This window comes from Cryptomeria japonica, chromosome 8 (assembly GCF_030272615.1).
Source record: "Cryptomeria japonica chromosome 8, Sugi_1.0, whole genome shotgun sequence".
Lineage (NCBI taxonomy): Eukaryota > Viridiplantae > Streptophyta > Pinopsida > Cupressales > Cupressaceae > Cryptomeria > Cryptomeria japonica.
The window spans coordinates 428,471,941-428,497,992 of NC_081412.1; the positions used below are offsets into that span (position 1 = coordinate 428,471,941).

General features: G+C 32.7%; 1 protein-coding gene across 1 annotated transcript; it reads left to right on the forward strand.

Moving 5' to 3' along the window:
* Positions 1–283: 283 nt before the first annotated feature.
* Positions 284–17,292, forward strand: LOC131857703 (ethylene-responsive transcription factor CRF4-like). The gene is made up of 2 exons (XM_059210403.1): positions 284–681; positions 16,989–17,292. The coding sequence occupies exons 1-2, from the start codon at positions 284–286 to the stop codon at positions 17,290–17,292; spliced, it is 702 nt and encodes a 233-aa protein (XP_059066386.1).
* Positions 17,293–26,052: the final 8,760 nt, after the last annotated feature.

The window sequence follows — 26,052 nt, forward strand, 5'->3', positions numbered from 1 at the left end:
ATGTGCATTGATTGGTCCAAACCTTGTGGTTCTTCCCAAGAGTGCGGACCTAGCACATGTTGCAGATAGTGTGCTAGATGACACTCGATAGTCCATATTTTCTAGTATTGCTACTATAGCCACACAGGTGGATGAGATGACATCAGATCAGGTGGGTAGATATTTGTTCCACTCTCATACTAAAATTCATGATGCATCAACGAGTGATGATCCATATGTTTGAGTAGACATACCATCATCGATGGATGATGCACACATGCATGACATAGATCCTTTACGATAGATGAGCGCATGCTTATCTAGAGATCTCTTGGATGCATATCAGGTCATTGCTATGGATCATGGGATCCCACTACAGAATGCCCCATCATTTGTTAGGAGTGCACTTGGTAGACCGGGTACATCTAGCCGTGGTTGTGAGCATACAGATTCTCAGCCTATTGCTACTGCACATCCTACTGCTCCGCCCCAGCATACAGCAGTTGGTAGGGATACACCTCCTCCTCCTGTTTATACATCAGTTGATCGAGCCACAGACCCTATTACTGGATTTTTGGGGATGTTCACTACCATGCTTATGGAGCCAGACAGTGAGGGGGATCATGTTGTAGTAGGCTCCTTGCATGATTCTAACATTCTGACATCAGCAGGATTGGACGAGCCTTACATGCTGCAGGAGAGGTATGAATTATATAATATATAATTTACTAATTTTAATTTTGATATTTTATATAGCTACTTGATTGTACGCATGAACTGCATAGATTAAATTAATTAAATATATATTGGATTGTATTTTTTGAACTATATAGGGTATCACGTTAGGGTCGATGTATGGAGATTTGGATGTTGTCACTTACCCAGTTGTTCATCAGGAGACACGAGTACATATAAAATTTAATTTTTTTTTGTTTTGTTTTTAAGTTCTATTTAAATGGATATCTAGGTGTTGATTAAATAATTTCTTGAGCGATTTAAATTTTATATATATAAATATATATATATATATATATATATTGATAGTTCTGATACTTAATGTTAAGTACAGATGCCAAAATAATAAGATGAGAGGGGAGGGTGAATCATACAAACTTAATCTTCCATAAAAACATTAGATTCAACCTCGGTAACATATACTTCAGTAATATAACCAAAATTGCTAAACATGCAAACTCAAAAGCATATAAACATCATAACACTCATAACACCATATTTAACGTGGAAACCCAAATAGGGAAAAACTACTATGGGATTTCGGACCCACTAAGAAATATACTCTTCTAGAGTATGCTCGGTTAAAAGCAAATCCTATTAAAGATTACAAACACATTTCTAGATGTGACCTGGTTAAGGGATTTCCCTCAAACCTGTTAGGATCTTCACCTTGTTAGAAGTGACCTTGTTAAAGGATTTCAAACACTCAATCAGAATGTCACCTTGCTAGAGGGTTTTACAAATAAGACTGTTAAGTCCACTCGGTTAAGAGATTTTCTGTCACTTTACAAAATAAAAGTAATAAAAATCTATCTGCAACTTCACATCTAAAATGCTAAAGCAGATTCTTGTTTGCTCAATACAATATAGACATAGAACTAATCTTGTCCATCTACTGGGCTCTATACTCTGTTATTCAAAACAGGTCTTCAAGCTTCTATGCTCGGTAATCACTATGTAGCATCCCTGTGCATACACTTGCCCACATACATTGTTTATCAACAGTTCCTTATTTATAAAAAATAGCTAACCGCTTAATCTCCTTTATCACATTTCCCATGATCAATCATAGCCATCAGATCTTCAAACTTTGTCCAGGTTCAATGTATCCTTCGATCTGAAAATGTTTTACCTCGTCTAGGAACTTGCATACATTTCTTGGAACTTGTGCTAGGGTATTGCGGTTCAATCTGAGTTGTAGATCTTCCTACCAATTTTCCTTTGCCATAGATTCTTTAACAAACTTCATTCACGGCATACAAATCATATAATCATAGCCAGCTCATCAGCTTCCTTCATTAAATGATGCATGTAATCATTTAATGCATTCTGTTATTACTCGGTTGCAACTCGGTAAATACTAAACTTCACTCGGTAGACATTCCGCCTTCATTAATCGATAGCGATAACCTTAGGGTTTATCGACTAGGTTCCTTAGGGTTTACCAACTAGGTTCTTTGCTCGGTAACATAGTATAGTATTAACCTTACAATCAATAACATATGTATGATATCAAACAATCTAAACATCATGATCTCATCATTGTCTAACTCAGTAATAGTTTCCCATTGAATAACTTATTCCTCCCCTTATTCATCATATTCTTTCTGTGTCTTTTACTAACATCTTTATACTCATCAAATCATACTTCTCAAGATATGGCAACATCATACTAAATTAGAAAATCAATTTCTTGACATCAATGACAAAATAATAATATTAAGATAGTAAATATCCTTAATCAGTTATATCCATAATCATCAACAACCTTCTCAATATCCTTATTGAAATGCCAACAATCTCTCCTTGTCTGTTATAATGCAAAATGCCAACAATCTCCCCCTTTGGCATTGATGGCAAAATCAATTGATTTGACCTAATTAATTCGGATTGCTGTGAGATTCTGAAATGCTGAAATGCTCTCCTCCTATCATCATAATTCTCCCTCGTACATTAGTCTTCTCCTCTTTTCTCAGTCTTTTCCAGTCTTCTCCAGTCTTCTCCCCCTTTGACAACAATGCCAAAAAAGTAAAGAACTAAAACATAATTTCTTCCGCTGAGAAGTGAATTCCTGCTATTATGTGTCAACTTAGTCTCGGTCAGAGCATTTTGTCTTCAATTCCTGTTCCCTGTATTGTTTCCTATATTGTTTCTTGTACACCTTTAGAAAACATCCTAAAGTGTGTAAATCAACATCAACTCCTAAAAGATATTTTGTAGAGTCATCAAATTGATGCTTTCACCGAACTCGGTCAGTGAGTAGAAGATAGGGGTAGGACCCCTAACTTACTTCTGAGATACTCAAAAGTGTCCCTTGGCAGTGGCTTGGTGAAGATATCTGCTATTTGTTCCTTTGTGCTTACATACTCCAACACCACTTTCTTCTCTTGAGCTTCTTCTCTAAGATAATGATATTTGATAGAGATGTGCTTTGTCTTAGAGTGCATAATAGGATTCTTTGAAATGTTAATGGCACTAGTATTGTCACAAAATATAGTTACTGGCTCAATAACTTTCTCATTTATACCTTCCAATAGTTGTTTGATCCATGCTATGTTGGTACAATTCAATGCTGCAGCAACGTATTCAGCTTTTGTTGTTGACTGTGAAACACATCCCTGTTTCTTGCTAAGCCAACTCACTAGTCTTTCTCCTAAAAAGAAAGCTCCTCCACTTGTGATTTTCCTATCATCAATGTTGCCTGCCCAATCAGCATCAGTATAAACTTTTAAATCAAAGTCATTTCCTTTCTGATATACTAAGCCATAATCCTCAGTGGCTTTCAAGTATCTAAAAATTCTCTTGATTGTTGTCATGTGTGTTTCCTTAGGATTTGCAGAGAATCTTGCAACTATACCTATTGCATGTGCTATATCTGGCATGTTGTGAACAACATATTGAAACTTTCCAATCATGGATCGGTAAAGTGTCTCATCAACAAATGCAGATTCATTATTCTTTGATAATTTGTAGTTGGCAGTCATTGGAGTACTTACTTGTTTTGAATCCTCCATTCCAAATTTCTTCAAGATTTCCTTTATGTACTTGGATTGAGTAATGAAAATCTCATTTTTCATTTGCAGTATCTGTAAACCTATAAATACTTTATCTCACTGATTAATGACATCTCAAATTCTTTGCTCATTTCATTTCCAAAGTTCTTGCATAGAGAGTCATTTCCACAAAATATAATATCATCAACAAATATGGTTGAGATCTGTATTTCATTTTCATCATTCTTCATGTACATATTGTTGTTTTCACTTGTCCTTATAAAACCAATCTTGATTAAATAAGAGTGCAATCTTTCATACCATGCTCTAGGTGCTTGTTTTAGACCATATAAAGCTTTGTTCAATTTACATACCTGATCTTTATTCTTGTCTTCAACAAATCCTTCAGGTTGTTCAATAAAAACCTCTTCTTCTAATATACCATTCAGAAATGTAGATTTGACATCCATTTGATATACCTTGAAATTTTTGAAAGCAGCATATGCCAACAATGTTCTTGCTCCTTCAAGTCTAGCCATAGGTGCAAAAGTTTCACCATAATCAATTCCTTCTTCTTGAGCATAACCTTTGCAAACTAGTCTTGCTTTATTTCGAATGACCTCACCTTTTTCATTCAGCTTGTTTCTGAAAATCTACTTTGTACCGATTATATTTTTGTCCTTCGGTCTTGGGACCAGTGTCCATGTGTCATTCTTCTTGATTTGATCAATCTCTTCTGTCATAGCATTTATCCAATCTTCACTGTTAAATGCCTCTTTCACTATTCTCGGTTCAAATTCAGATATCAGACATGTGTTTTGTCTCAGTTTGTTCCTTGTCATCACTGGATCATCCTTATCTCCTATAATCTGACTTGATGCATGATGTCTTCTGACATACTTGGCTAATACAGGCTCGGTAGGCTCTGTATGATCTTCTTCATCACTCGGTAATTGGATATTTTCTTCATTTCCTTCTACAGTTTTCTCGGTAAGACTTGTCGATTGAACATAGACAAATTCATCATAATCTTCTGGTTCCTTGGAATTTCCTTCATCATTTCTTTCTGCAAATTCATCAATTTTAACATTTGTACTTTCTACTATTTTGTTAGATGATTTGATCAGACATTTAAATGCTTTACTTCTGGAAGAATAACCAAGAAATGTTCCTTCTTCACTTTTTTGATCAAACTTTCCATTTCTATCATCTTTGTGTACATAGCATCTACTTCCAAAGATTTTAAAATAACTTACATTAGGTTTCTTGTCATACCAGATTTCATATGGTGTCTTCAAGGTTCCTTTCTTCAGTTTTACTCGGTTCAGGGTGTAAACTGCTGTGCTTATTGCTTCTCTCCAAAATGTTTGTGGCACTTTCTTTTCAATCATCAAGGTTCTGGCACAATCCACAATAGATATGTTTCTTCTTTTAGCAATTCCATTTTGTTGTGGAGTTCTTGGTGCAGAGACTTGTCTTTTTATACCATGATCATTGCAGAATAAGTTGAACTCATCAGATGTGAACTCTCCTCCTCTATCTGATCTAAGACATTTCAGTTGTCTTCCTATTTCATTTTCAACTCTTGCCTTGTACCATTTAAACCTTTGAAAAGCTTCCAATTTTTCTTTTAAAAACATTACTGACATCATCCTTGAGTAATCATCCACAAATAATATGAAATATTTATCACCATAATAACTTTGAACTTTCATAGGCCCACAAAGATTAGTGTGCACAAGATCTAAAATTCCCTTAGAAGTGTAAGGCTTACTTGTAAAGCTTGATCTTGTCATTTTACCCATCTGGCATCCTCAACACATAGCATTCTTAGGTTTTTCCAAACTCGGTAGACCTCTTACTCAATCTGAAAATGTTTTACGTTGTCTAGGAACTTTCATACATTTCTTGGAACTTTTGCTAGGGTATTGCGGTTCAATCTGAGTTGTAGATCTTCCTACCTATTTTCCTTTGCCATAGATTCTTTAACAAACTTCATTCACGGCATACCAATCATATAATCATAGCCAACTCATCAGCTTCCTTCATTAAATGATGCATGTTATCATTTAATGCATTCTGTTATTACTCGGTTGCAACTCGGTAAATACTAAACTTCGCTCAGTAGACATTTCACCTTCATTAACCGATAGCGATAACCTTAGGGTTTACCGACTAGGTTCTTTGCTCGGTAACATAGTATAGTATTAACCTTACAATCAATAACATATGTATGATATCAAAACAATCTAAACATCATGATCTCATCATTGTCTAACTTGGTAATAGTTGCCCATTGAATAACTTATTCCTCCCCTTATTCATCATATTCTTTCTGTGTCTTTTACCGACATCTTTATACTCACCAAATCATACTTCTCAAGATATGGCAACATCATACTGAATTAGAAAATCAATTTCTTGACATCAATGACAAAATAATAATATTAAGACAGTAAATATCCTTAATCAGTTATATCCATAATCATCAACAACCTTCTCAATATCCTTATTGAAATGCCAACAATCTTTCCTTGTCTGTTATAATGTCAAATGCCAATATATATATCCAACAAAATGTGTGCATTATCTAGGATGAGCGAGGTTTGCATGGGATGAGCCATTCATCCTACAAATATTCTAGGGTCCAGCATGCACGCAATGGAGGTGTTAGAGACCCCGAGGTATGTTTATCTACAACCTCGTGTACATGTACATGTTCAAGTTTATGTGTAATTTATATTGCAGGCGCAGGGGGCGATGTTTGAGGATTTACACATTGCCACCAACCTTGTTGATCATGAGACATAGGTACATACATTATAACTTTAAATTAATTGAATCTTAAATATTTAAGTTCTATTTTTAAAGGGTTAGTTTGCAAGTTATGAATTTATGTGTACACATGTATATCTAACAAAATTTCAACATTGCAGGATGCACCACTATCACGCAGGTTGAGCTCCTCATCACATAGACGTCCTAGAATCCTGCATGCACATGGTGGTGATGTTAGAGATTCTTCACAGGTATGTTTGTCTACGTACAAATTCTCATAATCTATGTTACTTAAATTTTTTTACTTTAGTACATTCAAATTAAATTTTTAATGTATGATTTTATGCGTGCATACTCTATTGCAAGCGCATGGATCGAGACATACTTCAGGACAGGACCTCGAGTGACCCATTCTTTATATATATATGTGCATGTGCATACATTTTATAGACATTTCATATATATTTGTACAAGTGTACTAGACATTTCATACATGTGTATTGTACACATTTCATATGCGTATATACATACTAGATATTTATTTTTCATATTTCATGTGTGTGTGTGTATGTGTTAGATAGATGTATACTTCATAAACATATATGTGTATGTGTTAGATAGATCTACATTTCATACTACTTTTCACGTTTATTTATAGATAAATTACGTTTTTGAAAGTTAAGTGTTTAAATGATAGAATCTCTAAGTCATTTGAATTTAGTAAGTGTTCTAGTTAATTGTACATGTGTATGTGAAAGTTAAGTGTTTATGTCTATTTTAACTTTGTTCATTGTTAAACAAAATTAGTCATTAAAATTTAATTTATTTGTTCATTTTAGTTAAGTGTTTATGTACATGTTTAATGAACTTACTTCAAAAATTTAATATCCCCTTAAATCCCCCTAAGACCACTTAAAACACCTTAGGACAACATAATTAAATGAAACATTATATGTGTAAATAAATGAAATGAATGTACATAGATGAATAAAATGAATCCATGCATGTGTAAAAATATAAAAGAATCAATCCCCTTAATTATCCCCTTAAATCCCCTTAAGACCACTTAAAACACCTTAGGACAACATTATTAGATGAATCCAAACAACATAATTAAATGAAACAATATATGTATAAATATAAATGAAATGAATGTACATAGATGAATAAAATGAATCCATGCATGTGTAAAAATATAAAAGAATCAATCCCCTTAAGACCACTTAAAACACGTTAGGACAACATAATTAGATGAATCCAAACAACATAATTAAATGAAACAATATATGTGTAAATATAAATGAAATGAATGTACATAGATTAATAAAATGAACCCATGCATGTGTAGAAATATAAAAGAATCAATGATGCAAATATCCCCTTAAATGTCCTTAAGACCACTTAAAACACCTTAAGGCAACATAATTAGTTGCTCATTTTAGTGAAACTATATATACATGCGTAACTATATATACAACATTAATTAAATGAAACTATAAATGTGTAAATCAAAATTAAATGAATACATAGATGAATAAAACATGTAAAATCAATGTATAAAACAAAAAATAAATGCATCAACAAAACTAAATTTCCACAAGTTATCCAAATTGCTACACATGTCTAGAAATATCTAAATATATATACGAGTTTATCAAAATAAAACCTATCTAATATATTTTACTTGTTCAAACATGACAAGTGAACTTAAAGCTCGTGGTGCATATAGTCTGGATCCTCCCTATCTTTTATAATTTCAAAAAAAAAATCATGATCTTCAATAGGCAACCTCCACTTTTGGTTGCCACGTCCTCTTTTTGCAATGTCTCCAACTGCAATCTTGTCGCTATTACTAAGTGACTGTAGTGTAGAAATTTTTGGCCTGGCATATAATCAATGAATGTTACACTATTTGTATCTATCTTTATTTGTTGATAATAGGTGCCTTCAACAACAACTAAACTAGTGGGATATTGTTGCCCATCATCATCACTGACTGATTCCAATAACTTGCATTTTGGTTGTGTTTATCTTAGTAGATAATAATTTACACTTTTAGTATTGTCAGGATCACCAATCACTGCAAAAATATCACCTGTGAAAATAGACCGTGCATGTATATATATTACAAGCAATTTTAGTTCATTACACATTTTTAAATTAATGAAGAATTTAAAAATTTGTACGTGTACATATATGTAATTTACAAAATATGCATCCACACACTTGTAACAACTAAATTGGAAACACGTTCATAATCAGTTGAACATAGAGGATCATGAATATCAATAATGTCATTATCTTCGTAAGGAGGCATTGTGATAAAATCTTTCATATCCCATTGCAAAACATATCCATTAGCAATATTTTGACAATGAATATCTCTGTTGTTCGCAATGCAATCACCACAAAAGCATGATTTTCCTCTTGCAAGAATAACACGAGGCTTGCTAAATCCCATAGTCATGACTTGATGAAAACTTCTAATATCGTTAATTGATTGACAATTATAAGGATTTGATCGATCAATATCTAATAATGTACAAAAATTATTTAGTCACTTTTAGTTCATTTCACATACATATATATATATACACTTGAATTTTAAAAATAATTCAAGAACACCAAGAATGTTTAAGAAATTATATATATATATATATATATATATATATATAGCTTTAACTTCCCAAAAATAATGCTTGTTGTAAGTTGTATCACGACCAACAAAATGATTTTTGCACCATTCAATAATATCATTAGAATTACGTATGGTGTTACCTATACAAAAGCTCTTTCTTTAGAAAATTGGACAACCCACATGTATATGTATATGTATATGTATATATATACGTATACACACACACACACACACACACACACACACACACACACATATATATCTGTGTGTGTGTGTGTGTGTGTGTGTGTGTGTGTGTGTGTGAAGATAATTTACCTGCAAGTTCATGTTGGCGAAGTGCACACTTCACACATGCTCCTGCTCCATCATGCTCTCTTTTTCCATGTCCACTCTCAAAGAAGTTCCACAAAAACTTTATGCTACATCGAGCATGTTGTAGGGATAACCAGTTAAAATATTTTGCAAACTTAAATTGCCCTGACATGAATAACATATATATAAAATATATATATATTTAAACTTTTGACCTATTATATACAATCAAATCATATATATATATATATATATATATATATATATATATATATATATATATATATATATATATATATATATATATATATATATATATATATATATATATATATATATATATATATATATATATATATAACTTAAATAATCAATTTCAAATCTAATGTACTTACCGACACATCCAGCTGACCAAATCCAATGTTGTGTACATTCTATCCCACGATCTTTAATATCTTCAAAAAACATTCCAAAACAATGTGCTACATAGCTCCTACCATGACATGTATCATCATTGTATAGAAATGGACCTCCTTGATGATAATGCGTTCATTTTGAGTACTCTCTATACCATCCACATGAAATTGTGCATATCTATAGAAAAATTGTACAAATATTGCAACTTGATCAAAATGATAATATTGGCTTTGAATTTCTGTGTGAGGACTAAATGTATAGTTCTTGGAGAAAACTACAATTGAAAGAATACAACTTGGTGGAAAACAATTCTTTGAATCAGGAAACTGTTTAGCCTGCCATCTTGCACCATGACAATATTGGATATGTGGATATATCATATTACGAAATCTATCTATAAACTGAATGTAGGGCAATTCACTCTCTTTCAACATAATTTTTTTGGATTCAGTTCCTGACTTACTTTGGTATGTCTCATATTCAAATCTCTTCCATATAACTAGTGCATGAATATCAAAATTCTCCATTTACAACACAATCTTACTCAAAAATCCACAATCATTGCATTCACTTTTTATACATTGTATTTTGAACTCATCGAAATCTTCTAATTTATCACATAAAATAGACTTCACAAATTGTGTTGTACTTGTAGGAATGACTAGATTTGGATTAATTGTTGCCATTAACTTCTTATATGATTGCAAGTGTAGATGAAATTCAACATGATTTCGACAACAACAAGTTTTGCATACCTTATTTATGCGTACAAAGCAAGGGCGGAATCTCTCAAACATCCTTTGGCAAATCTTTACATCTGAAAATTCTTGCTTGAATGCTTCAAATAATTCACTTTGTGTTGTATCTAAGAAATGTTTTGGATGTGTAATATTTTTACCATCTTCATCTATCATCTGTATAGTATCCCTTCTATTGGAAGAAACACGAGATTGGTTGGTCCAATAAACAATGACCTGTCTTCTTACATCTTCAGAAATTATGTCTTTTCTAGGAACCCTACAAATATTTACCCAATTCTTTTCGATGTTTTCATCCAACATATTTCTCTTCCTAATATATCTTTGAACAATTCTTCTAGATACATTCATTAATTGAGAAATTACGTTGGCTTGTTTTTTACGAGTCAATTCCTTACTAGTAATCATAGTCATCAATGCTCTACATGCAACACTTAAATCAACACCTCGACTTGTGTTCTCAATACAATTCAATGCTTCTTGTAAATTTTTAATTATAGTTTCTTTTACTAATGTATCACTAGAACTTTTCTTATTACCAACACCCAACAAGTCCAAAACAGGTTTCATTTCCCTTTTCCTAAATAACTTAGCAAATAATTGTGCTCTTCCAACAATAGACTTATTTTTAAAATAATCATCCCACAAATTCTTACAATGCAAATTTAATGTGCTTTCAGGTATCATATCTTTAGATGGAATTTCATTGAAAAGACTATCTTCATCCATTTCCATCAATTTTCCATACCAGAAAAAAAAAATCATCTCGTACCTCAGTAGATGTTTCTTGAACATCATCAGGTTGATCTTGAACAACAATAGATTGTTGTTGACTACATTTTGTATGACCTTTCATCTTATTGTCCCTTTTACGATCATACAACCTTGATCTAGTCCTCTTATTCCCCATTGCAAAAAAAAATTAGATCTTCAAAATTTTGTGCTTTGAACCTAAAAACAACACATGCAAATATGCATATCTTCAAAATTTAGTGCTTTGAACTAAAAAGGTTATATATCTAATAACCTTTCGTCGATTCTTAACAAAAAAAATGTAATTAGTGAAATGTATAAATAATTTTGCATTCTTAAACAATATCTATAAATTTCATCCATTTAGATCATTTGACTTGAAGTCCAATTTTTATAATTTAGAAAATGAAAAAATAAGGCTCAAGAAATTTAGGAGCATTGATAAAAAGTAAGAAATTAAGTATACTTCAATTAGATACATTTGACTATATGCAATGCACATATGAACGTGATTTAATTTAACATTAATTGCTTGAAATCACTTAGCTAATATATATATAGAGAATTTGAGTCAAGTATTAGGAAATAAAATATAATATAATTTAGTACTAAATAGTGTTGGATATATGGCCAGGAAATGGTTATCGTCATATCGCAGTGACTAAAGAATATGGCTAATCTAAAAAATATTTAATTTCCAAAAATACATCTAATATTGTAAATTAAGCATGATTGAAAAAATAATTTCAAATAACATACTTGGAAAGGGTAGACGGCTTCCAGAAAAAAATTCAGAATCTTCGCCCCTTTACAAAATTAGAAATATTTGCCCCTTTATAATCTTCCTACTCGCTCCAAAATGCTACTTTATTTGAAAAAAAAAGGATCGTTTGCAAAAATAACTCTTATTATTTTCGCATTTGATTGATTTGGTTTTTTTAATGGAAAAAATAATTCTTTTTTATATGTCGTTCAAGTGACCGGTCGTGTCGGCCCTCACAGTTGAGGCCCGCACCCTTCTGGCTAGAATATTTTTGGCCGGAACGTTTCCGGCCGGAACGGCTTATGTGGAATGCCAAGCGGCAGCCACATCAACAAAAATGATGATTTTCACAAACTTGTCACTTCTACAACAAAATTCAATAGGTAAATTAAACTTATTAAAAAAATTTAAAATACACTTTTTTAGAGATCAAAGTCACGATTCTACTCATATACTTTTTTTAATGTTTTGATTACATTTAATATATAAAAAATAAAAAATACTACAACTAGGTATTCTTTTGTTCGATATGAGTCTGCTTTGAAAAACAAAAACAAATATCAAATCACTTCAAAAAAAATTGAAAAAAATATGGTTCACTAGAAGAGAGAGTCTTCTCTAAAAGGATATTTTTAGTTTTTGGATTATGATAAATTGAATAGACAAATTATGGTGGGAGACAAAAACTGTCAAATTCTGGTGTATTCGACTTCCAAATGCTATTACAAAGAAAATATACATCAATTTTTTTAATTTTTTTTCATGCATTATATAAATATGTGATCTATAACTGATATCAAAATGAGAAAAAAAAAAGTTGATTTACATTTACTTTTGAGGTGGGAACCAAACCCCCTGTTTTTCAGCATTTTTCAGCAATAAAAAAATGGAATTTAAAGCTAAAAAAACATATAAATTGTTGACAAAAAAAATTCAAAAAATAGTAGACTTAAACTTCAACAAATTTTACACATTTCATCAGTCTACATCATCTTCAAATTCAAAATGAAAATGACACTTGTATGGCGACGAAATTGAACAGTTATTGTTGTGTTAGCCTTTTCCTTTGGAAAAGTGTGACACAGGTTTGTACTTTTACCCTTATTCTCTCTTACTAATATGTTATAGATGTATCATGCTCTTTTAGTAGCATGTTCTTATCATTTTTTACATTGACTATGCTCTTTTAAACAGAGGACGTCTATCTAATCTACTAAAACATTTTTTTAAATCTAACCCCATGTTATAATCTTCCAAAGATAGTCCAAGCAAAGAAATCATTTTACACTATAGATATTATGCCATAGAAAATAAGACCTTTGATTACATCTTTGACCTCACTATTTTTTTATAATTCTTAGTAAATTTAAGATTATAACCAAAGTTATTTCTATTTAGTTTATTTCGGTTATCATTTTCAAATTTTGAGTACACACTGGCAATGCATCTTCTAATTACTGGAAAACATTTCTCACAATTCTGAATTCTTACATAAGTCTTGTTCTGACAATTGCCTAGTCCTAAACCAACAGAAGGTTATGGGGTCCAAGGACATGTAAGCTTATTAGAATAACAAATCAAATTTTCACTAGACATCTCATGCCCAACACAAAATGTTTCAATTTTTCCTATTCATCATAAGCATTTTTTTGGCAGGTGTGAGTTGCAGAATGCTCAAGGATTTCTCAAAGCATAATCTACAAACAAGGTGATGTAAAGAGTCATCTTCACTAGTGGGTAGAATCTCTTCCCCCCTTTTGTTTTGAGGCAAACCATTTCAAAGGATCAAAAAAATTATTTGTAGACTCCCTCTATAGAAATACCAGCAAAATCAATATGATCAAATCAAAGACAATTGTTGTTGACCATATGATTGAGCATAACAATATTGAAATTTTTTATGAGGATGACCAAATAGCATACCTCTCTTGCAAAAGGTTTATGTGGGAAAGAGGTCTTCTGACCTTCAGACCATTAGGTCTTAGAAATTTAAATCATTTCTATAGGGATCCAAAGCTTATTGAATTAATTGGATGCACCCATTGTAATTAAAAAAAATGGTATCATGTCCCTAGCGAAGTTTATATGCAACCAACTTCATTAGATTACACAACCCTTTTGGGAACAAAATGGATAGCTTTGGCTAAGCACTATGTTCAAAGGGCCACAACCAGGAAAAGAAAATTTACCACAACTCCACTATCATGGATAGCTCTTTAGAATTCAATTTTCTTCTAAATCAAACACTCAGTGGAACAGACAAATTATAGACCATTTGAGACCACAAGGGGTTTTACTCACCCAACCCTTTCATGAAAGAATACACAAAATTGCTTGGGAATAAATCCCCACTTGGACCCAAAGTATTTGTGAATTCTATCCACTATGGAATAAACATATAAACACTTGGCACTTGTAGCAATGAATCTTTCAAAGGCTTTACTAGTTTGATATGCGCAACCCTACACCCAGGGATCTAGCTCTCCCATCAACATTCACTATTTCCACATTTGATACAGATGATTCACATGCTAGTTGTGATGAGAATCATATTTATAGTGATTGATACCTTTCTAGATTGTGAGACGATTGTTTCAGAGAAGTCTCTTTGTGCAACAACTCATTCCCATGTACCTGTAAGCAATATTCTCATAGAGGGCTTCCTTAATAAGTTATGCCATGCTTATGCAATGCATTTTGGTATCAGAAAGTTTTTACATGCAAACAAAACCCATGAAATGAACAATAACATAAAAAATCTAGATATTATGTTGGATATTGTTTATGTATCCTAGAGCTATTATGATCTCTTACTAATATGTTCTAGATGTATTGTGCTCTTTTAGTAACATGTTCTTATCATTTTGTACATTGACTATGCTCTTTTAGTTATATGTTCTTGGTAAAATCAAAATCAATTAAATGATATAAATGTATACTAAAAATTCTTATGTTTAGGGTTTCATCAATAATATGTCTCTTTCTTGAGACAGGATTTGTTAGACAACTTAGATAACCAGAGGACAACTGAGGGGGGGTTGAATCAATTGTCACTGGATTATAGAACTTTAAGCATTTAAATCCTTATTACCGAAACACATAAACTTAATACTAGAATGCATAAACCAAATATCGGAATGACTGATAAAGCATTTAAATATAAACATAAATCATAGAAAAGTTACCATCCATCCATAACACATGACACCAAGATTTCTATGTGGAAAACCTGGTAAAGGGAAAAACCATGGTGGGAAGCCTACCCATAGTCAGGTAATACTTTTGTAGTAAGTATGTGATTACAATATGAGTGGCCTACACATGCAGGAAGGCCAATAGCTTAGAGCGCACTACTAATCACAAAAAGGAGCATCACTGACTACATAAACATCAGACTACAATCAGGAAAGAAGAGTGAACTACAAGTATACCATCTCCTATGCCTGAGTACAATTCCAGTTAAGCTCAACAACAGAGGCCTTAAACCTCTCTCACAAACCCAATTCGGTCACCTATAATCGACCAAACCTTCTACATATGATTACAACATTATTCACACACAGATCATCTCATAACCTTGATCTATCAACCCATGATCTACAAAGAGATCTTACATCATATTTATACCAACCCGGGACCTAAACAATTAGTTCAGCCACCTAAAAGATAATAGAATAAGTTCATAACATAAACTCATAATCCAATGATCAACTATGTTGGCTTAGGCCGAAAACAATGTAAACAAATCATTAAATCTTGTCAATAACACATCAGGAACATCCTCCAACATGTTACAGAAACCAATCCATAACCTAGATAACACTGGACCCAAAGTAGGTCACCATAAACCAAATCCAACACCACCGATGAACTGGAACATGAACAAGATAACCAACAACATCCTGAAAAGCCATCTAGAAGTCGCACCAACACCACTTATCGCGTGCATCAAAAGATATTCAACAAAGCTCTGTCGGTAAAACCCTTACCGGTGACCAAAAGGCTTACTAGAATAAATGATAGCTCCTGAGTCATCAAATACCGAACCAACTGACTGTAATATACATCTAAATAAGATGAATGATAGATCCAAACCAATTCCACAAACCAAATCATATAAGATCCTACTGGATCAATATCATAATCAACCACTCTACCGAAATCAATTGGAAACCGATAAAAAACCAAAACAACCGATGTTGCCATCAATGACAAAACATCAATGCAACACATAATCAATTCCAAATTGCCAATAGGAATATCATGTACAATTTCATGCAAATAATTTTTTTCAATTGAATATTACCTAATTCATAATCAATTTTTCATGTTTATATTAAAAATTATTTTTAAAAGAAAAATTGAACTATTTACTTTGTCCCTAAGCTTTCAAATTTATCTAATATAAAGCTTATTCCAATGTAGATTTTCTACCTTGAAATCAATTGTTTATACAAAATCATTTTCTTTGTGCATACAAATGATTGTCTAACATGTTATTTATTGGCATACATATCTAAAATACTAAACTTGCATTTCTTCTACTTAAACAAGTGTTGAAAGTGGACTTGTACCTACCAGCAATTGTACTAAGAAGTATAATTCAAGTATGTACCACAACCAATTTTTTGTTCTCATTCTTGTAAACATGCTTAATAAATTTGATTAACTGCTTGAAATACATAACATTATAATACATTTTCACAGCTAATTATGAGCATATACCTTAAAATCAATTTCTAGGTACACTTTTATTTCAAAGATATAGGAGCTGAAATTTTAGTAGTTGATAATCCAAATTTAATAAACAAATCTATAGTAAAGGCAATACACATAATGATGCAAATGTCTACTTAAACTAGGGAATCCAAAAATAAAGTGGACAAATTGCCAATGCAATCAAGTTCTGAGGAGTTTGTCAAAGAAAATCAACTAAATGAGCTTCTAAAATTGAATTCAAAGAAATGCAAATATTGTGGAAAGCAAAATAGGTATAGAGGTGTCAGGAAACGTCCATGGGATCGATATGTTGTAGAAATTAGAGACCCTGAATCTAAGCGTCATCAATGGCTTGGCACATTTGATGCAAGTAAAGAAGCAGCTAATGCTTGTGACATAGTTGCTAGATCAATGAAAAAAGTTGGAGCAAATAGAAATTTTGATTAGAGTTTTTCACTACCATACAATCTATTTAAATGAGATATTATGTCACCTTCCAAACAAGATTCTAGCTCCAAACTAGACTCATTCCTAGTTCAATCTAGTAAGATAATGGAACATCCATCCTCTAATTTTATTTGGACAAATTTAGGATATGTATTAGGGGACAATGACCATCTTGTCGAAGGTAATTGCAAATATTTACAAGATGTTGTTCTTGAGGCTACAACCAACAACAAAAACAAAAGTGGTGTTGAAACTACAAATACCTGGCAAAACCAGTATTTGAAAAATTCTAATATGGACAGTAATTTTACACCTTCATTTATTTCAAAGTATCTTCATTCTCAAGACTCTTTTCCAAAAATGAGTTTTGACAACTCTATTAATTTAGGGTCTATTTCATGTTGGGACCCCTCATTTAATTTTAATCATCAAACATCTTCCATGTTCAGCCATAGTAATGACATAACTCCTAATTTCCATCTTTCCAAGAGCACTTTGCCTAACCACACTAAAATTGATTGGCCTACTCAATTATTTGACAATCCTACTTGTGAAATGTCAATTGCTTCTTGTGATCCACTTGTATTCGATCCATTTATAACCAAAGTCAATGAAGTTGCTACAGAGGTTAGTTATCCGGGTACATATTTTTTGGATATAATAGTCCAACAACACTTTCCAGTTTCAAAAATCAGATATCCTAATGAAGAAAGTGTAAACAACAATGTAAGTTATATTATCTCTTTGTGTATTCTCAATGCAACTAATTTTTTGAACAATGCTAATATTGTTACATCTAATCTTTCAACTGCAATTATACAAAACTTGGATGACACACACATTGATTATGTATCATGAATGAATATGAACTTAAAATCCATCTCATATTTGCATCTTTTATCTATATCAATTAACTATAATAAGAGTGCAAACCAATAGATTATGTCAGTAAATATTTAGCTTCATTGGCACTATTACAAAAATAACTAACTTACTAATAACTTTCTTTCATAATGTATTGTAGAGAATGAAAAACCTATTGATATTTTTGTTCTACATCCTCTTGTGTTCTCTAAAGATGACATGTTCTCCAACAAGATGAACACAATCATTTTTTATTCAAAAATGAAGCACATGTCTACCACTCATCATCTGGGTACTAAAGATTCCATTGAAAACAACTCTAGATTCCATTGAAAAGCGCCTAGTGAGGCTATCATAGAACAACCACACTGTAAAATTTGTTCCCAAATCCTAGCTGAGGTACAAATATTGAAAAGTAGATTGCAGAAAATAGAACAAAGTATAGAGATTTCAATGAAATGCCATGGCAAGTTATGAAGAAGTTTCACACCACCCTGTTGATTTATTAGGGTGTTAAGCTAAAGAGATATATGAAAAGTACTGGTAATATAGGTAATTTTGACAATATTTACAAGTTTTTCTTAAAGAACTCTGTACTTTGCATCAAGTTTGCATAGCTACATTGAGAAGATGAAAATATTTTTCAATATTTACTTTTGTCAAGTTTCTTACTTGTATCTTTGATTTGATTCTTTTGTTCATTTATCTTGTTCAATGCTCCAACCTTTAGCTTCTATAAATTGTTATCTTCTTATTCTAATAAATTTCAACCATTACGAAATCAATGAAATTTAGTGGTCAATAAGAAATTATTTAGAAAGTCCACATAAAATAGTACTTGACAATTACTGAGTTCCTAGTAAGTGAAGTATTTTTAGGTGCATTCTTAAATTGATGATCTTTTCTAGCATATGTTTTGGATTAGATCAATACATCAAGATGAGAAATTTATGCAATCATACAAGTGTCATTCTGCCTAGTGTGTATGACCACATTGTTAGCAGCAAAGAGGAGGAAAACTAAGAGGGGGGGGGGGGGTGAATCAGTTTTCACCAGTTTCACAAACTTAACTACAAAAATAGATCTAATAAACTGCAGTAATAATAAATATAGTCAAATTGGAAGCACAACACACAACACCAATATTTTAATGTGGAAAACCCGATTAAGGGAAAAACCACAGTGGGAACCTACCCACAGTAAGATGATACTCAATAGTAGTATGTGAAAATATTACAATGGGGAATGCACATGCATTCAAGCACACTTCCTAGAGCTCATTGCTCAAAAGATAATGAACCGAAAGGATACAACCCTTAGGTAAGTCTCACTAACTTACAACAAGATTCAGATTACAATCTGCAAGAAATGAACTGAAAGAATAGCATCTCCAAATGCCTGATTACAGTTCCGGTTAAGCGCAATTGCCTGCTCAACAACACCAATCTCTCCACAATCACAATGTCGAAGGATGAATCCTTGTTTGCACATAAACTACTCTCTGATAATTCATACATAATCTTGACACCTAAATTACATGAATATATCTCCTATATATACAAATCATCAACCTTGACAACAAGGTCAGCTAAACCCTTAATTCACAATTACAAAATTACATCACATGATACAATGGTCCACCACCAGACCAATATAATGGTTTACATGACATAACATGAACCTAATTCAAATTACCAAATGCTCGGCTCCACTAAAAATAAAGCCAAGATCAACCGCAACACGCTACACCACTAGGAAAACCGCATAACACAAAGATCATCACTGGTTCATGAAAACCACCAAAAACTCGCACAATGATTAATGCGGATCATCGAGGAAACACCAGAAAGCACGTTAGAATCATTAGAAATAGTTGCACCAACACCACTTATCAAATCTTCATCTGTCAACAGTTGAAACTCAAGAATACAACCAATTAGCAACCGTCATGAAGAAATATAACTTGTGGAGTACCAAATTATGATCCAACTAAAATGAACATACACAAGACCATCCCAAACAATATCCCAAAATCTCAGCTCAATATCTAATCACATCGGAATATACCGAAGGAAATATTGAACTCAGCAAAGTGCCAAAACTGCAAAACCAGATCATAAGATCTTCTCAATCTGCAATCATCATAGAAAATTATAGGAATATGTTGACATAAATTATAATAACATATCCTAGTAGTAGAAATGACCAATAATATCCAACAATTTCCCCCTTTGGCATTAATGGCAACAATGAATGTGAAAAACAGTCAATGCAAAGAAAGAAGTTATCTCCAACAAACTCCCCCTAAGATCAAGACATATAAAGCAATTTTTCACATGATCTCTCTCTCCCTTTGACAATAATGCCAAAGGTCTCAAAAAAGAAAATCAAACTCTCTCTCCCAAAATAGAAACATGAATCTCAGGATTCTCTTCCTCTAAAACACAGACTACTCCAGCAAAGGAGAAGCACCAACTCACCAATTTGGATAAAAAGATAAGACTTTGAATCTACAAGATTGATGCAACTCAATGTATCTAGTTGACACCAGGAGGGGTGGATACCCCTAACTTGTCTCTCAAATAGACAAATGTATCTACAGGAAAAGGCTTAGTAAAAATATCAGCAATTTTTTCCTTTGTAGATACATACTCCAGCTTCACTTTTTCTTCACTGACTTTCTCTCTCAAGTAATGATATTTGATTGACACATGCTTAGTCTTTGAATGTTGCACAAGATTCTTTGAAATGTTAATAGCACTATAATTATCACAGTATATCACATTAGGCTCATCATAGATAACTCTGATATCCTTCAACATTTGCTTCATCCAAACTACCTGAGTGCAATCACTAGCAACAACAATGTACTCAACTTCAGCAATAGATAAGGATACTGAATATTGTTTCTTACTAGCCCATGAAACCAATTTCTTTCCCAAAAAGAATGCTCCACTGACAGTTCTCTTCTAGTCATCAACATCACTAGCCCAATTAGCATTAGTGTAAGCACATAGCATAAAATCATCATTCCTCGGATACCACAAACCATAATCTACAATTCCTTTCAAGTATTTGAATATCCTCTTCATAGCAGTAACATGCCTCTCTTTTGGATCAACTTGATATCTAGCAGCCATGCACATAGTATGCATAATGACTTCTCTCCCGTAGATCTTCAAAGCATTTCCTTCAATCAGCATAGTCCTTGCAACATTCAAGATAGTTATGATCTTTCTTTCAACAAATCCATTCTACTAAGCGGTTCTAGGAGCAGATAATTGTCTTCTAATTACATGCTTCTCATAGAATGAATTGAAATCATCGGAACAAAATTCTCCACCTCTATCAAATCTTAGACATTTCACCTTCAGTCCAAACTTAGTCTCCATCTTTTCTTTGAATATCTTGAACTTGTCCAATGCTTCTGATTTCTCCTTCAAAAAGAAATCCTTGTTTGCTTACCCAACTGACATTCCTTACATACCGGATTAGCAGGATTAATAATCTTAGGAAAATCTCTAACAACTTGTGTAGAATTGATCTTAATCATTGAATCAAAATTTACATGACACATTCTCCTATGCCACAACCAACTCTCATCAATCTGAGCAATCAAACAACTTTTCTCACCGGCATTCAAATGAAAAATGTTACCTTCAGTCTTAGTTCCAGATACAATCTCTATACCGAAGGTATTTAGGATCTTGCATTTTCCATTCTTGAATTGTAGATCATAACCTTTATCAAACATTTGTCCAACACTCAAAAGAATATGCTTCAAACCTTCAACATATAAGACACCATTAGTGTTATGCTTACCATCAAAAGAGATAGAACCTCTCCCATGGATCACATGGGCTTTGTCATCTCCAAATATAACTATTCCACCATCATACCTTTCCATACTCACAAATTTGCTTTTATCACCAGTCATATGATGTGAACAACCGTTGTCAATTACCCATTCATCTTTCTCTTCAACTTTAGTAGCTAAAGATTTCTCCTCAATAGTACAACTTATGGAATCAACAAGCACAAGTTCATCTTTCTTAATGGAAATAAATACAACTTCATCCCCTTTAGATTCATCATTTGTGACACCTTCATCAGTAGCATAATAGCAGCTCTTTTGATTCCTATACTTCTGTTTAGACTTGTAAGGTTTATCATATTTCTCATGCTTCTCATATCTATCATTCAGGTATCATGCTTATCAAACTTATCAAGCATGTCATACTTAGCCATTCTCTCTGGGCATCTAGAAGCAAAATGTCCTATCTTATTACAAGAGAAATATTTTAAACAAAATTTTCCATCATACTTACTGGCTCCTTTAGGCAATCTCTGGCCAATCAATGCTTCAAGCTCATCCAACTCTTTTTCTTTCTCTTCCATCTCTCTTCTCTTTTTCATATCTAGATATTCTGCACTCATTAGGATCATACTTCTACTTTTTTGATATAGATGTTAATTCTCTAAATGTAGTCTTAGACTTTCCATGTGATTCTCCAAACTCGCTCAGCTCAAATGCAACAATCTTTCCAACTAGCATATCTCTTGTCACTATAGTCACACTCCAGATCTCATCAATAGCAGAAACCTTATGTTTATAAGGAGGCAAAGATCTCAACACCTTAGCAACAATTTCATCTTCTTTGAGGGTTCCACCAACACATCTGATACCTAGGACTAGATCAATCACCTTAGCCATGAAAGAGAATATGTTCTCATCATCTCCCATCTTCAACATCTCATACTTTCCTTTCAAACTCTATAACTTAGCAACTTTCACTTTTTTATCACCTTCATATAGGATTTCAAGCTTCTCCTAGATCTCATGTGCAATCTAAAGTCCCATTACATTTGTTATCTCAGAATCAATTAGGGCACTAAGCAATGCTTCCTTAGCTCTAATATTATGTTCAGCTTCCTTGATCTCATTAGCAATAATCGGTCCATTTGGAGGAGTAGAATAGGAATTTTTTGTAATCTTCCAATAATCTTCTCCAAGACATTTCAAGTGCACTTCCATCCGGTTCTTCCATATAGCATACTTACTTCCATCAAACCTCAGACTATCCTTCTTAAAGATAACACCTACAGCTGCCATCCCGGATCTAGCTCTAATACCAATTGTTAGCAGCAAAGAGGAGGAAAACTGAGAGGGGGGTGAATCAGTTTTCACCAGTTTCACAAACTTAACTACAAAAACAGATTTGATAAACTGCAGTAACAATAAAGATAAAAAAATTGAAAGCACAACACACAATACCAAGATTTTGACATGGAAAACCTGATTAAGGGAAAAACCATAGTGGGAACCTACCCATAGTAAGATGATACTCTATAGTAGTATGTGAAAATATTACAATGGGGAATGCACATACATTTAGGCACAATGCCTAGAGCTCACTACTCAAAAGATAATGACCTGAAAGGCTACAACCCTCAGGGAAGTCTCACTGACTTACAACAAGATTCAGACTACAATCCGGAAGAAATGAACTAAAAGAATAGCATCCCCAAATGTCTAATTACAGTTCTAGTTAAGCATAATTGTTTGCTCAGCAACACCAATCTCTCCACAATTACAATGTCGAAGGATGAATCGTTGTTCACACATAAGCTATTCTTTGATAATACAGACACAATCTCGACACCTAAATTATATGAATATATCTCCTATATATACAAATCATCAACCTTGACAACAAAGTTGGCTAAACCCTCAATTCACAATTACAAAATTACATCAAACCATACAACGATTGACCACCGGACCAATATAATGATTTAGATGACATAAAATGGACCTAATTCAAATTCCCAAATACTCAACTCCATCGGAAATCATGCCAAGATCAACCACAACACGCTACACCACCAAGAAAACCACATAACTCGAAGATCATCACCGATTCATGAAAACCACCAAAAACTCACACAACAATTAATGTGGATCATAAAAAAAAAAGGAAACGACTAGGAAACACCAGAAACCATGTTAGAATCATTACAAATAGCTACACCAACACCACTTGTCAAATCTTCATCTATCAACATCTGAAACTCAAGAATACAACCAATCAGCAACTATCACGAAGAAAGATAACTTGAGGAGCACCAAATCATGATCCAACTGAAATGAGATACACAAGACCATCCCAAACAATATCCCAAAATCTCAGCTCAATATCTGCTCACACCGGAATATACCGGAGGAAATACTGAACTCAGCAAAGCACCAAAACTGCAAAACCTTATCATAATATCTTCTCAATTTGCAATCACCAAAGACAATCATAGGAATATGTTGACATTAATGACAACAACATATCTTAGAAGCAGCGATGACCAATAATATCCAACACACATGATCCATATGGGATTTGCAATAGGCATACTTCAAATGATTATACTTATTACATTGCTCATACTGGTCAAGAAGACTTCCCATTTTATAATACAAGCCATAACTAGCATAATAGTTTGGTGTTTAACTATTTTCTATGTAAACATGAAAATGATGTAAGTACTATGAACATGAGACTTTCAACAATGACAGTTGTGAACCAAAATTATAATAAACCTAACATACTATAATTTATTATATTAGTTATTCATACTTATAGTTTTATACTATTTCATTCATTTATATTGATTTGTATCTCTATTTATTTTTTTAATAAAATGTAATTCATTTACATCAATTTGTATCTCTATTCCATTTTTTATTATATGAATTTGAAATTTGTAATGACCATTCATTAAGATTTGAATGTTTACTAGTATCAAGTGCAAAATGTTTAACAAAATTGCACTTGTGCTTTAGAAGAGTAAGTGAAGCAATGGAGAAAAGATATATATAGGTGTTTGAAAATGTGGATTAGGTCATTATGGTGCTCAGATCATGGACCCAAAGTTGAAGAAATAGAAGTGACTTGGAACATTTGAGACAGTAGAAGAAGCAGCCAATGCATATGACATGGCTACTATATCAATTAGAGGCAATAATGCATACACAAAGTTTGTGTATGTAAACTTTTAATCACATGATCAATTATGCAAGATACCTCATCTTTCATTATGTCCCTTTGATAGTATGTTGCAAAACCAAAACAAAAGAAAGGATAAATTGCTAAGTAATCTACATTTCAACAGTCCACCGAAAATAATGAAGTAAACAAGGAATCATCATTGACTTCTGATAATTCTAAACATTCTAGAGAAGATAGGTCATATAGAGGTGTTAGAAAATGCTCGTGGGGTCGCTATGTTGCAGAAATTTGAAATTCTAAATTGAGAGAACATCAATGGTTGGGAAGTTTTGATACAACAAAGGAAAGTGTTGTTGCCTATGATATGGCTGCAATATCAATCAAAGGAAGCAAAGCAATTACAAATTTTATGCACACCAATTCAAAGTCACACAATTATTTCAACAAGCAATCTACAACTCATTTGTCTAACTTAGAATCTATTTATCAAGTAGACAAAATATGTCTTGAATCAAAAAATAAATTACAAGATTTTGTACCTGATAATAGTAGAACTTATTCAAAAAAAGAAGGTTTTGTTCCAATCATTACAATTGATAACAACTCTCTTTACATGCTTCTTAAGACTAACGACAACCAACCTTTGTCAAGTACAGTGGATAAAAGTACACAGTTACCTAGAGATGGATTGGCCAATTCAACAGAGCCTTCTATTGTTCATGAAGGTAGCAATATCACCTCTAGTAATAATATCCACACTACAAAGTCCTTACATAATGATGGGCCACAAGATACTAGAATAGATAATATGGACTCTCCAACTAAATTTGGATTGTTCAATTTTGAAACCATTTCTCAAACCATGAATACTATCAATCTCATTACCTCACCCACA